General features: G+C 45.7%; 1 protein-coding gene across 1 annotated transcript in view; it reads left to right on the plus strand.

Moving 5' to 3' along the window:
* The first annotated feature begins 1116 nt into the window (after positions 1-1116).
* Positions 1117-12889, plus strand: part of grm3 (glutamate receptor, metabotropic 3) — a 68007-nt gene continuing 56234 nt past the window's right edge. Inside the window, exons 1-2 of the mRNA XM_070896557.1 lie at positions 1117-1130; positions 11608-12204. Coding sequence (XP_070752658.1) covers positions 11731-12204 — 474 coding nt within the window. The 5' untranslated portion in view covers positions 1117-1130; positions 11608-11730. The remainder of the gene's footprint in view (positions 1131-11607; positions 12205-12889) is intronic.

Here is a 12889-nt window from a genome sequence, read left to right on the forward strand (position 1 = left end):
CCGCAATCGGCGGCTGCATAGCGGAGTGGAGCGGCCGCAGACTTTTGGTGGAATGGCCGCTGCTAGCCCAATTGCCCTCCAGAGTTTTCCCAGTGGTGCCCCGATCACCCCCTCCCCCATCGCTCTTCTGCCGATCGGTGTTAAGTGCGTCATCACCGTGCACACCACCGACCATTCCCCCGACAGTGTCATTCCTCTCGGAAAACCATCGGCCCACCCGACGGTGCAAAGACCTGTTTTTCCCGGTGGTTCAGTGAGGCTGCGGCCTTCTGCCGCGGCATTGTGGCTTCCCTTAAAGGGGAGAGCGCACTGCCGCTGCCGCCATTTTTTTTTTGTCAGCCGACACCAGGCCGCTGGCCCGGCCGAAACTCTCCCTGGTGGCCCAATGGATCGAAGTTTAAAGAGCGCGAAGGCTCTCCCCTTTAAGTGAAGCAAATCGCAGACAACTGAAAAGGAAGAGTTCAAGCACAAAGAATTGCAGAGATAATGAGCGATTGCTTGTTTGGATGGATGTTGCAATAGATTTTGTAGTGAAAGAAAAAAAGACAGACTTGCATTTATATAGCGCCTTTCATGACCACTGGATGTCTCAAAGCGCTTTACAGCCAATGAAGTACCTTTGAAGTGTAGTCACTGTTGTAATGTGGGAAACGCGGCAGCCAATTTGTGCACAGCAAGCTCCCACAAACAGCAATGTGATAATGACCAGATAATCTATTTTTGTTCTGTTGATTGAAGGATAAATATTGGCCAAGACAATTGGAGCAAGCCACTAGACCTGGCTGGTAACCTGAAATACTTGGATGCTGGTGATCAACTGAATTGATATTGTAATTCTACGAGCAGAGTTCCAGGGAGCATTGCACGAAAAGCACATCTAGAAAATCAGTTGGAAGTGTTCGGGTTGCTTTCAAAGATGTGAAGATGAAGTATATCTCTACGGAATACCCGGAGACATGGAGCGAAGTCAACACCACAGGACATCTCCAAAATAACAAAGGGATAAGAAGAATTATTTTTAAAGATTGAAAGAGTTGAGGATGAATAAAATAAATACTACGGGGTGCAAGAGGAAATTGGGAATGCAGAGAGTGTTGCAGGAAGAGGGATCCAAGATGTTCTACAACTGGGTAAGAAGTAGATGGAGCATTTAAAAACAAATTGGCTTTACAAATTGGAGACCCATTCAAGCTGGCAATCTCTCCGTGATGTGAAGACCAATAAAGAAGTGCTGTAGAGAAAGTCCAAGAATTAAATATCGACAGGTCACCTGATCCAGAGCTCCGAATCTTCAAAGAAATGAATCAGGATCGCCCCAGTGAACAGGATGGCATCAATATCTGAGGACAGCGAATATAATTAAAAGACAGCATGGTTTTAGATTAAACAGGTCATACCTTGCAAAGCAACTGGCAGTCTTTAATTAGAAAACTAATTTTAGTTGTCATCAAAACCCATCTGGTTCACTAATGTCCTTTAGGGAAGGAAATCTGCCGCCCTTACCCGGTCTGGGCCTATATGTGACTCCAGACCCACAGCAGTGTGGTTGACTCTTAACTGCCCTCTGAAATGTCCCAGCGAGACACTCAGTCGTACTAAACCGCTACAAAGAGCCACGGTTCTCGATGGCGGCTCACCACTGCCTTCTCACTGGCAATTAGGGATGGGCATTAAATGCTGGCCTTTCCAGCAATGCCCACATCCCAGGAACAAATAACAACAATAAAAACAACTGACATTTATATAGCGCCTTTAACGTAGTGAAACGTCCCAAGGAGAATTATGAGATTTTTTAAAATTTGACACCGAGCCGCATAAGTAGAAATTAGGGCAGGTGACCAAAAACTTGGTAAAAGAGGTAGGTTTTAAGGAGCGTCTTGAAGGAGGAGAGAGAGGTAGAGAGGCGGAGAGGTTTAGGGAGGGAGTTCCAGAGCTTGGGGCCCAGGCAACAGAAGGCACGGCCACCGATGGTGGAGCGATTATAATCAGGGATGGTCAAGAGGGCAGAATTAGAGGAGCGCAGATATCTCGGGGGTTGTGTGGCTGGAGGAGGTTACAGAGATAGGGAGGGGTGAGGCCATGGAGGGATTTGAAAACAAGAATGAGAATTAATTGAAAAAAGATGAGGGCCGTTCAGCATTGATATGAATTTTCAGTAAAAGTATTTGCAGAGTTTCACCAGATCCACAGCAGAATGGGTAGCTCAGGGACTAGTAGCAGAGGGTTAATAACAATTGAAAGGACCTTGCAAAGGTTAAGTGGTTACCTTGAGGACTGCAGTTAGAATTTAATCTGGATAAATGTAAAATAACGAGGGCGCATTGGCAGGGGAAACATGGAATGTGCACTCACTCAATCCACGATTGTCCATTAGCCAAGTGAGAAAGTCTGAATGTGATGCTCTTTCATTCGTTGAGAATATTCAGCCAGTGAGAAGCTGTTGTCATAGGAACAGGAGGAGGCCATTCAGCCCCTCGAGCCTGTTCCACCATTCAATTAAATCGGGGCTGATCTGTATTTTAACTCTGTATGCCCGCCTTGGTTCCACACCCCTTCATACCCCTGCCTCACAAATGTCTAACAGTCTCAGTTTTGACATTTTCAATTGACTGAACCTCAAGAAGTCAAGCAAGCACTAGGTTGCTTCTCAAGAGGATTTGATTTTACAGAATTAGGACAAGGAGGTATAATCTTAAAATTAGAGCTAAGCCATTTAGGAGTAAAATCAGAAAGCACTTTTTCACAAGGGAAATCTGGAACTCTCTCTCACACAAGGATGCTGGTTCAAATGGCAGTTTCAAGATTGCGTTTGATAGATTTTCGATAGGTAAGGATCTCAAAGGATATGAAGCAAAGACTCCTGTTCCTATGTACATCAAATCCTGTTGCTTTAATTCAGTACAATTCATTGCTAAAGCTGCATTACAGTGCTGCATGCAACTCTGGGAAGCCTCATTTCAAAAAGAAAGCAATTAGTTGGTGAGGGTCTAGGTAACAGCAATCACAACCATTTCAAGGCTTACAACACTTAGGGCTAGAAATTCGTTACAGGCCGGTTTGAGGCGGTGACACCGCCTGGTCACTAACTTTAGCGCCGGGTGATGTTTACCGCCTCCAACCAGGATATTCACTTTTAGCGCCCCAAGGGGGGAGTGGAGCACTAAGGGAAGTGTTCCCGACCCTCTCCGGGCACTAACCCTGATTCCTGGGACGCGATCGTGGGAGTGCTGCTGGAGATCTGACGCTAGGAAACTGGCACCCCAGCGCCGAAAGGGGAGGTCAGCTGACCACCCAGAACTTTACAGAAAAACCAAGGCAGCTAAACACCAGTGTCCAGCATCGAGGAGAGACGCATTCATGGGGGGAAAAAAATCATTTTAACCGCCCACCTGCTCCCCCTCGGACATATCGCCGCGGGAGCTTCTCCGTGACACCTGCTTTCGGTGTCGGGATCAGTGCTGCGGGCTACGGCAGGCGAATCCCTTCGAGTTCGGGATCGCGGTGCAAAGGGGGAATTGCACGCTCGGTGATGTCACCCAGTGGGCGGTGCTAGTGTGCGCAGTGCTAACTGTTAGCGCCGCTGCCAAACCTCCACTGAAGGTCGCGGGCGCTGACAGTGCAGCGCTCGGGCAGTAAGCGTTCGGGCGCTAACGGGCGGCGCTAAGCAACCGAATTTTTAGCCCTAATTAGATTCCAAAATCAGGACAGGATTCTAGTAATCTCCACTATATTCTGTACATGTCAAATGAATCTCCACTGAACTGCTTCTGCAACCCAGTGCCTGAGTCAAGAGCAGTGTTATGATCAACAGTGCTGTCGGACTGAACTCTTCGCACCATTCTGTGCGGTTGCTCAGCAACGCAAGGGACCATTCCATACTGAAATAAAAAATCTAATACGCTTTTTCATCAATTAAGGCCAAAAGAAGAATAGTTTGACAAATAATTGTCATGCTTCTTATGTAATAGCTCTTTTATTTTTTTTTAAGTACAAGGATGAAGATCAGCTCAAATCTTCTATTAATTTTATAATGGTGTCTAAATGTAAAGTCTGACATGATTTCTATCTGATGTATCACGATCTGAAGGAAGAATTAGCTGACCTTGTTGAACCGGAGTGATTCAAATCCATTAGCTGCGATTGCAATATTTGCCTTTAAATCATTAAACAAAAGGAAATCCAATTAACACTGATCAACATAAAACTGTCTTTATTTGGTAAAATAATCATGAAATATGTCAAGGGTTGTCGTGCAGTAACTACTGTGCAAGGCTGAAAGTAACGGTTGTAATTCCTTTTTCAATGATCCCTATTATTGAGCAGTTGGGTTTAATGTAGTATCGAAGTCTCCGGTGGCAATGTGCAGCGTGCAGCTCCTGTTAATCTGACACTAGTCAGACTTCGCTCTCTTCATTTATATAAAAAATACACTCGCGCCATTAATCGTAATTCAATTCTTCGTTAAATATCCAGGACTTACACCAACACTCCTGTAGCCCATTATTTAAACATTAAGAGCTTCTAATGAGGGGTTCTTGATGATCCCAGCAAAGATTACATTAGCTGTAGTTCTATTTCTGGAGTCTAAAGACAGAGCAACTCATTTCTAGTCTATTTAGATAGATGCTATCTGTATTTAAAATTCACTTAACCGAGCCATATCTTTTAACTTATTCCAGTTCTCACAGGAAATTATGTGCACTTTAATTAATTGAAATCTGTGCAATATCTTGCTTATCATTTTGAGGTCAATCATACTGCATGCTGAAGTTAATTTCCAACTTTAATTAAGTTAAAGCCAACTAACTTTGAGATGAAAATTTGCAGAAATCTAAATGGACTAATGTCTCGATATCTTTGCGCATTACAATACATGCAGCAACTGGCCACTATGGGCCCGAACTTGGTGGCCTTACCGCCTTCTGCCATCAGCTGCCGCCACGTTTTCTGGGCGGTCTCCCCTCGGTGCCAGTTTCCACTAGGCCTCTCGCCGGCAGAGGGGGAGGGGGGGAGGGCCGCTGGGAACCGCCCACTGACGGCCGCTAGCGCGCAAGGCGTGCAAGTGTCCTCCCGCCCGGCGAGCTGGCAGATTGGTCCAGACGGGAGTCGCCGGCAGCAGGGGGAAGGACCATCGCCTGGAGGCAGGTCTAACCCCGACGGTAAGTGTGAAGACCTGCAAAAAAAAGGTTAGTAAACTTCTTTTATTTGTTTATTTTTTTGTAGCGATTCATCTGGATGGGAGTCCCCTGAAGGTTTTCCAGTGGTTTTTTTTTCTGTGCAAAATTTTATTTTTATGTGCTCCCCCCCCACTTCCTGGACCCGACTCAATCCTCAGCGGCACTTTGCCGAGGATCGCATTTGCCGCCAGGACTGGGAGCTCCCACCCTCTGCCGCCCAGATTCACGGCTTAAGTCAGTTTTTAGCCGCCAGGTGGGCTTTGCAGATTTTTTTGAGGAATCGACCTGGCAAAATACCGTCCGGTCTCTCGGCGATCCTCTGGGCGGTACTTGGGCGGGCCTTAGCATTGACCAAGTTCGGGCCCCATATTTCCTTATCATAAAACACTGTGATTCAATTTTATGGACAAATACAACAGAGTCTTTCTTAGCAAAATGTTTCACAGTGCTTCACAGAGGGGTAACATCAGGTCAAAAGAGCTATTGGGAAAGATGAGTGAAAGCTTGGTCAAAGCAGTGAGTTTTAAATGTGTCTTAAAGGAGGACAGAGTGGGGGAGAGGTGGAGAGGTTTCGGGAGGGAATGCCAAAGCCTCAGACCAAGGCAGCAGAAGGCACGGCCGCCGCTGGTGGGACAAAGGAGAAGGGTGGACGCACACAGTCCTGAATCAGAGGAACATCAAAACAACAACAACTTGTATTTATATAGCACCTTTAAAGTAGTGAAACGTCCCGAGGTGCTTCACAGGAGTATTGAGCTATAAAAATTTGACACCGAGCCGCATAAGTAGAAATTAGCGCAGGTGGCCAAAACCTTTTTTAAAGAGGTAGGTTTTAAGGAGCATTTTGAAGGAGGAAAGAGAGGTAGCGAGGAGGAGAGGTTTAGGGAGGGAGTTCCAGAGCTTGGGGCCCAGGCAACAGAAGGCACGGCCACCGATGGTGGAGCGATTATAATCAGGGATGCTCAGGAGGGCAGAATTAGAGGAGCGCAGACATCTCGGGGGTGGGGGGGTTGTGGGGCTGGAGGAGATTACAGAGACAGGGAGGGGCGAGGGCCATGAAGAGATTTGAAAACAAGGATGAGAATTTTGAAATCAAGGTGTTACTTAACCAGCAACTAATGTAGGTTAGCGAGCACAGGGGTGATGGGTGAGTGGGACTCGGTGCAAGTTAGGAACCGGAGAGTGCAGGGGGGCTGTAGGACTGGAGGAGGTTTCAGAGATAGGGAGGGGTGAGGCCATGGAGGGATTTAAACGCAAGGAACTAGAATTTTAAATTTGAAGCGCCAGGGGGCCGATGTAAGTCAGCGAGGACAGAACTGAGAGGTGAGCAGGAATTGATGCGAGATTGCACAGGCAGTTCAGAGCTTTGTACAAGGTGATGGTCACAGAGGGTGGAGGGCAGGATGCTGCCAAGAACACTTTGGAACAGTGATATCCGGAAGTGACGACGGCACGAGTTTCAGAGGCAGTCGGTTTGAGGCAGAGGCAGAAAGAGACAGTGTTACAAAGGTAGAAGTGGGCTGTCTTTGTGATGGAGAGGACACTTCAGAGGTGAATGGACGGTAATTGACAGGCAGTTCACTGCCATCACTTGATTCGTTGTCAAACTCAGCAAGGACACCCGTAGCAACTGTACAACAATAGGGTTGGCACTACCAGTGGTTAGCAAGATCACCACCAGAATTCGGGAATTCAGAAGAAACTTCTTTACCCAGAGAGTGCTGAGAATGTGGAACTCGCTGCCACAGGGAGGGGTTGAGGCGAATAGTATCGATGCATTTAAGGGGAGGCTGGACAAGCCAATGGGGGAGAAGGGAATAGAGGGTTATGCTGATAGATTTAGATGGGGAAAGACGGGAGGAGGCTCGAGTGGAGCATAAACGTCGGCATGGACTGGTTGGGCCGAATGGTCTGTTTCTGTGCTGTATATCCGATGTAACCATTGCCCTCAATTGTCATGCCTAGCATTGCAAAATCAGGTGTAGTATGTACCATCTATGCATCAAGAAGGTGGCTGATAAATTGGTCACCGTGACTTACACTGTTCTCTCCTTTCCCTGGACACCATGATCCATGTGATGTGCCCAATACCACATTGATGCATTTCCCGAAGCACAGCTGGAGAGTTGGATGTAGGGGCGGATTGGGTGAGCACAAAACATCCCACCTACTCGGCACGTGTTCCTATTAGTTGGCCTCACTTAGAAACCTTGCAGTGTGCTGGGTCTCCAACATCTCTTTTCCGGTGCCACTGGGACTGCTGCTTTCTGGAGAGGGTGCCCGGGACCAAATAATACCCATTGCTTTCCATCCCATAATACCTGTATCAAACAGTTAATTTCACCTGCATCTAGTGTCAAGGGGTGTACCACACCAACGCTTTCTCATTGATTCCATAACTTGCCTGCACCTCCCTTTGACTACAACCTTTGACTATAATGCACCTCAGAATATCTTGAGCGACACTATTATAAATATAAATTCTTCCTTATTTCTGATTATGTAATTTAATCCACTTCTTTTTGCTGGCCAGATAGTTACCCGCTTTCACATAGGTTTTCTGAGCACGGTGTCGAGGTGCGGTATCCATAAATACATTTTTCAGTAAATTTCCAGTAAAAGCTTGTTCTCTAGTTGTATTGGAGTTCATATTTATTGAGTAAGAGTTTATTATTCTCTCTCTATCTGCAATTGAGACTCAAAATAGCTGCAACACCCCATGCACACAAATGAAACATAGAGGAGCATCCTGCAAATATTGTATTGTGCCTTAATCAGCAATACAGTCAGGGAGATGAGTATTTGATTTATTTTGGAGTTAGAATTTAAACATCTCAAACCTTACACGGTTTGAAGCTGTAATTCATCCAAAAGAGGCTGATCATAAATCATTCAACTTCCTCCTCCGCTATCAGCAATTGCAATCCCACGCCCCTTGTAACTACCAACAAACAGCAACACCGATGCATAGGAATATTCTCCAGCAAAAGCAAAATACCGCGGATGCTGGAAATCTGAAATAAGAACAGAAAATGCTGGAAATACTCAGCAGGTCAGGCAGCATCTGTGGTGAGAGAGAAACAGAGTTAACGTTTTGGGTCAATGACCTTTTGTCTGAACTGGAACAAGTTAGAGATGTAACAGGTTTTCAGCAAGTGCAGGGGCAGGGAAAGGGGGGGATGGGAGGGGAGGAGAGAACAAAAGGGAAGGTCTGTGATAGCGTGGAAGGCAGGAGAGATTAAAAGATAAAAGGTTTGATGGTGCGAGGTCATGTTTAGTAGATTGGGCTTCTACTCTGGAGTTCCATGGTCACCATCACTGACACTGGCTTTTTATTCCAGATTTAGTTAATTAACTGAATTTAAATTCCACAGCTGCTGTGGTGGGATTTGAACTTCTGTCTCAGATCATTAGTCCAGGTTTCTGTATTTCTAGTTCAGTTACATAACCTGTATGCTACTGTTCCTGTTAATCTGCAAATAAGGTAACTGCTTCAGTTATCTTTATTACACTTTCGTTACAAATTTAAAAAAAAAGAAACTATCGATTTTTAAAATGGGCGATTTTTCCGGCGTTCGTGGTTTTATTATTATTCAGGATCGCCGGAATATCGCCCATTTAAAAAACCGATAGTTTTGCTTTTTTAAGTTGGGCTGTGAAATGGGCGATAGCGATTTATTCCGTCATGTTTTCACTCACACTAAGAATGTAAGACGGGGCCGAAATTGGCAACTGCCCGAAATAGGGCGCAAGCTCCCTTTTTTTAAAGCGATGCCGTCAATATTCGGCATTTGGAAGGTTTTTTTTGGTTCGGGGCGGAAGTCGTGGCAACTGAGGGTCAGAAGTGGCCTGACAGCTGACCCACTGCCCTGACCAGTCACCAGCACCACGCAACCACACATTGTACGTGCGCGGGTCCCGTATCAGTGGGCACAAAAAACTGCCGCCTGCTCCGGGCACGATGTGTTGGATGCAGGCGAATGTGGGATCCTGGGATCCTGGGATTCTGTGCACCGACTGTGTGCAAGTCTCGCTGAGGCCTCGCATCTCATGCAATCGAGGGGACCTGCCCACAACATGACTCGAGCACCTGACCAGTGCTGCCGGTGGTCAAGTGGTCATTTCTAACCGGCGCTTAGGGGAGGCCCACATGAAAGAGGAATAAATGTACTCCTGGTAATAGCACCCCCACCCCCCACCTCAGTTCCTGGCCTTTCTGCTAATTGAATTGCAATAGTCAATTGTTGCAAAGGCTCTTTGTGGCCCCTGGCATTTAAAAGAAGAAAATGCTGGTGTTTCAAGGCTAGCCAGAAGCCTTTCACAAGCTGCTCGTGTCCGACGTCCCGAGCCCCATTCTGCTGCCATCACATCGAGCCAAGCATTGGGAGTGCCACTACAATATTGGAATGAGCCAGTCTTACATCATCATTATCGTCATGTGAGGTCAGCGCAGTCGGGTGCAGAGACCTCATTATCTGCCCCATAAATTTCTAATTGAAGATTGAACCAGCCAATTACTTTTTATGACTAATTTCAGAGTAAATATCAAAGGTTAACAACAATCTTTAATATGCAGTAGTCATTCTGCACCATTCAATATAATGAGGCATTCAAATCTAGCTAAGTACTCTATTAACACTGTGACACAGCATACATTTGTATAATGATTATTCTGTAACTGTGATTAACAAAATGGCATAACCTATAGGAGGTTCTGTTGGTCCCAATAAGGATCGTTTGTGAATATCGCCAGTACTTGAAGAGGCTGGCTGTTCTTGTCCCCAACCACAAACCTGTCAGCAATGGGCCATCCGCCCATCACGAAAACCTCCCTCAGTTGATTGAATTTTGACAGTTACGGATAGGTCATCCCTGTAATCTCCTCCAATCCCACAACCCCCTCCCTCCCCCGAGACGTCTGCGCTCCTCCAATTCCGGCCTCTTGAGCATCCCCGACTTTAAAGGCTCCACCATCGGTGGCCGTGCCTTCAGCTGCCTGGGGCCCCAAGCTCTGGAACTCCCTCCCTAAACCTCACCACCTCTCTCTCCTCCTTTAAGACGCTCCTTAAAAAACCTACCTCTTTGACCAAGCTTTTGGTCATCTGTCCTAATTATCTCATGTGGCTCAGTGTTAAATTTTGTTTGATAATCGCTCCTGTGAAGTGCCTTGGGCGTTTTCCTACGTTAAAAGTGCTTTATAAATACAAGTTGTTGTTGTTGATATAAAGACCCTCTGGTCCATCTAGCCTGTCCAAGCTTGTTGGTAACTCGGTATATCACCAACGATGTCTCCGCAAGATCCTGCAAATCCCCTGGGAGGGCAGGCGCACCAACATCAGTGTCCTCGCCCAGGCCAACATCCCCAGTATTGAAGCACTGACCACACTCGATCAGCTTCGCTGGGCAGATCACATAGTTCGCATGCCAGACACGAGACTCCCTAAGTAAATGCTCTATGCGGAGCTCCTTCATGGTAAACGAGCCAAAGGTGGGCAGCGGAAACATTACCAAGGACACCCTCAAAGCCTCCCTAGTAAAGTGCGACATCACCACTGACACCTGGGAGTCCCTGGCCGAAGACCACCCTAGGTGGAGAAAGTGCATCCGGGAGGGCGTTGAGCTCTTCGAATCTCAACGCCGAGAGCATGAAGAGGTCAAATGCAGACAGCGGAAGGAACGTGCGGCAAACCGGTCCCTTCCCTCGACGAATGTCTGTCCCACTTGTGACAGAGTCTGTGGCTCTCGTATTGGGACTGTTCAGCCACCAAAGAACTCACTTCAGGAGTAGAAGCAAGTCTTCCTCGATTTCGAGGGACTGCCGATGATGATGAGTGAGGCATTTCAGCCTCACTACAGACAAAGTCCTGTTTGAATCTCAGCTCCAGGTGATACGTTAAAATAGTGTTATCAGCTGCTGTGGAGACGGTCAGGGCCCACACCTTATGGGCTACATGAAGATGTTTGCATCAACCATCCTGCAAGAGAAGAGAACCAGGAAAATATAAGAAAAAGAAAGAAAGACTTGGATTTCTATAGCGTCTTTCACGACAACTGGACGGCTCAAAGCGCTTTACAGGCAATGAAGTACGTTTGGAGTGTAGTCATTGTTGTAATGTGGGAAGTTTACATTGGGCCACAAAGTGCCTTTGCAAAAACTAACCATTCAATTAGCAACAAGGCCAATAATGGAGGGCAGGGTGGGGGGAGGGGGTGGCGGCTGTTATAACCAGGAGAGGACCACCAGGAGTAAAATTAGTCCAAGAAGGAAATAAATAAACATTTATTTGAAGATACAACATTCGGACAATGTAGCTGGTGATTGATTTGAAAGCTGTATGTATGGGTTAACTGTTTTCACTGAAAGATTGAGGCGAAGATAACTAACTTTAAAAACAATACTTCAACTTTTGTTTTTATTTCTTTCTTCCAGGAACCCGATGAGAAATTCTTTGCTACATTCACAAATGCCCACAAGGAGAATAACTGCTGTGACATTGCAATGGATAAAAAATGAAATATAGCTGTTCCCTCACCACCCCTCCAGTCAAAGAAAATGCTGAAGATGTTTTCAAAGCTCCAAGCAGTTGCCCTAATTCTAATGTCCAAAGGATTTCTCTTTGTTTCATACGGTGAAAGTAATTTCGGCAAGAAGGAGATTCGAATCGAAGGGGATCTGGTGTTGGGCGGTTTGTTCCCTGTACACGAGAAAGGCTCAGGAACAGAAGACTGCGGCAGAGTGAATGAGGATCGAGGGATCCAACGATTGGAAGCCATGTTGTTCGCCATCGATGAGATAAATCGAGACACTTATCTGCTCCCAGGTGTCAAGCTTGGAGTGCATATATTGGACACATGTTCAAGGGACACGTATGCTTTGGAGCAGGCACTAGAATTTGTAAGAGCTTCTTTGACAAAAGTAGATGAAACAGAATATATTTGTCCTGATGGATCATATGCAATTCAGGACAATAATCCCTTAGTGATCGCAGGTGTGATAGGTGGCTCATACAGTAGTGTTTCAATACAGGTAAGATCCATATTATTTCAGTAAATCTAGAATTAAACAGCATGGTTGAATTACAAAGGTGTTCAAATATTCTTCTAGACCATGTTCCAAGGTTTGAATCTCAGTGATGACTGCACATCATTTTTAATTCTACATATACACTATGGGCCTGAATTTGCAGTCGGAGGCTTCCAGCGGGGATAGCGCAAATATAATCGGCGCCTACCATCTGCCTCTGGATCCACGGAGACCCTTGCTCCTGGGGCTCTAGGCGTAGTCGTGCGTAAAGACCCACATACTCCAGGGGTGCAGGCGGTTAGCAAGCGTCCCTGGGATCATATGGGCCGGCCCGACCAATGACAGAAGGGAATCCCCATTCATGCTTATGGGGATTCCATTTCTGTACAGAGTCCCCAGAAGCATGAAGGGGATCACATAAAAATACATTCACATGGCAAATAAATAAATTAAAATGACATATTTAAAATTAATTAAAATATAAATTAATTAAATATTGAAAACTATTTTTTGAAAAATAAATGAAAACATTTTAAAGTGGCTAAAAATAACCTGAATTTATTTTACAGGTTTTAAAAAAATGTTTAAATAATTTTTTAATGTATTATTATCTTAATTTAAACTCTTGCACTGGTAAAAGAAAGCCCTATGCCTGGTTTTACCAGGTGTAAGTGTTTCATGGGCATTT

Source organism: Pristiophorus japonicus, chromosome 13, assembly GCF_044704955.1.
Source record: "Pristiophorus japonicus isolate sPriJap1 chromosome 13, sPriJap1.hap1, whole genome shotgun sequence".
Lineage (NCBI taxonomy): Eukaryota > Metazoa > Chordata > Chondrichthyes > Pristiophoridae > Pristiophorus > Pristiophorus japonicus.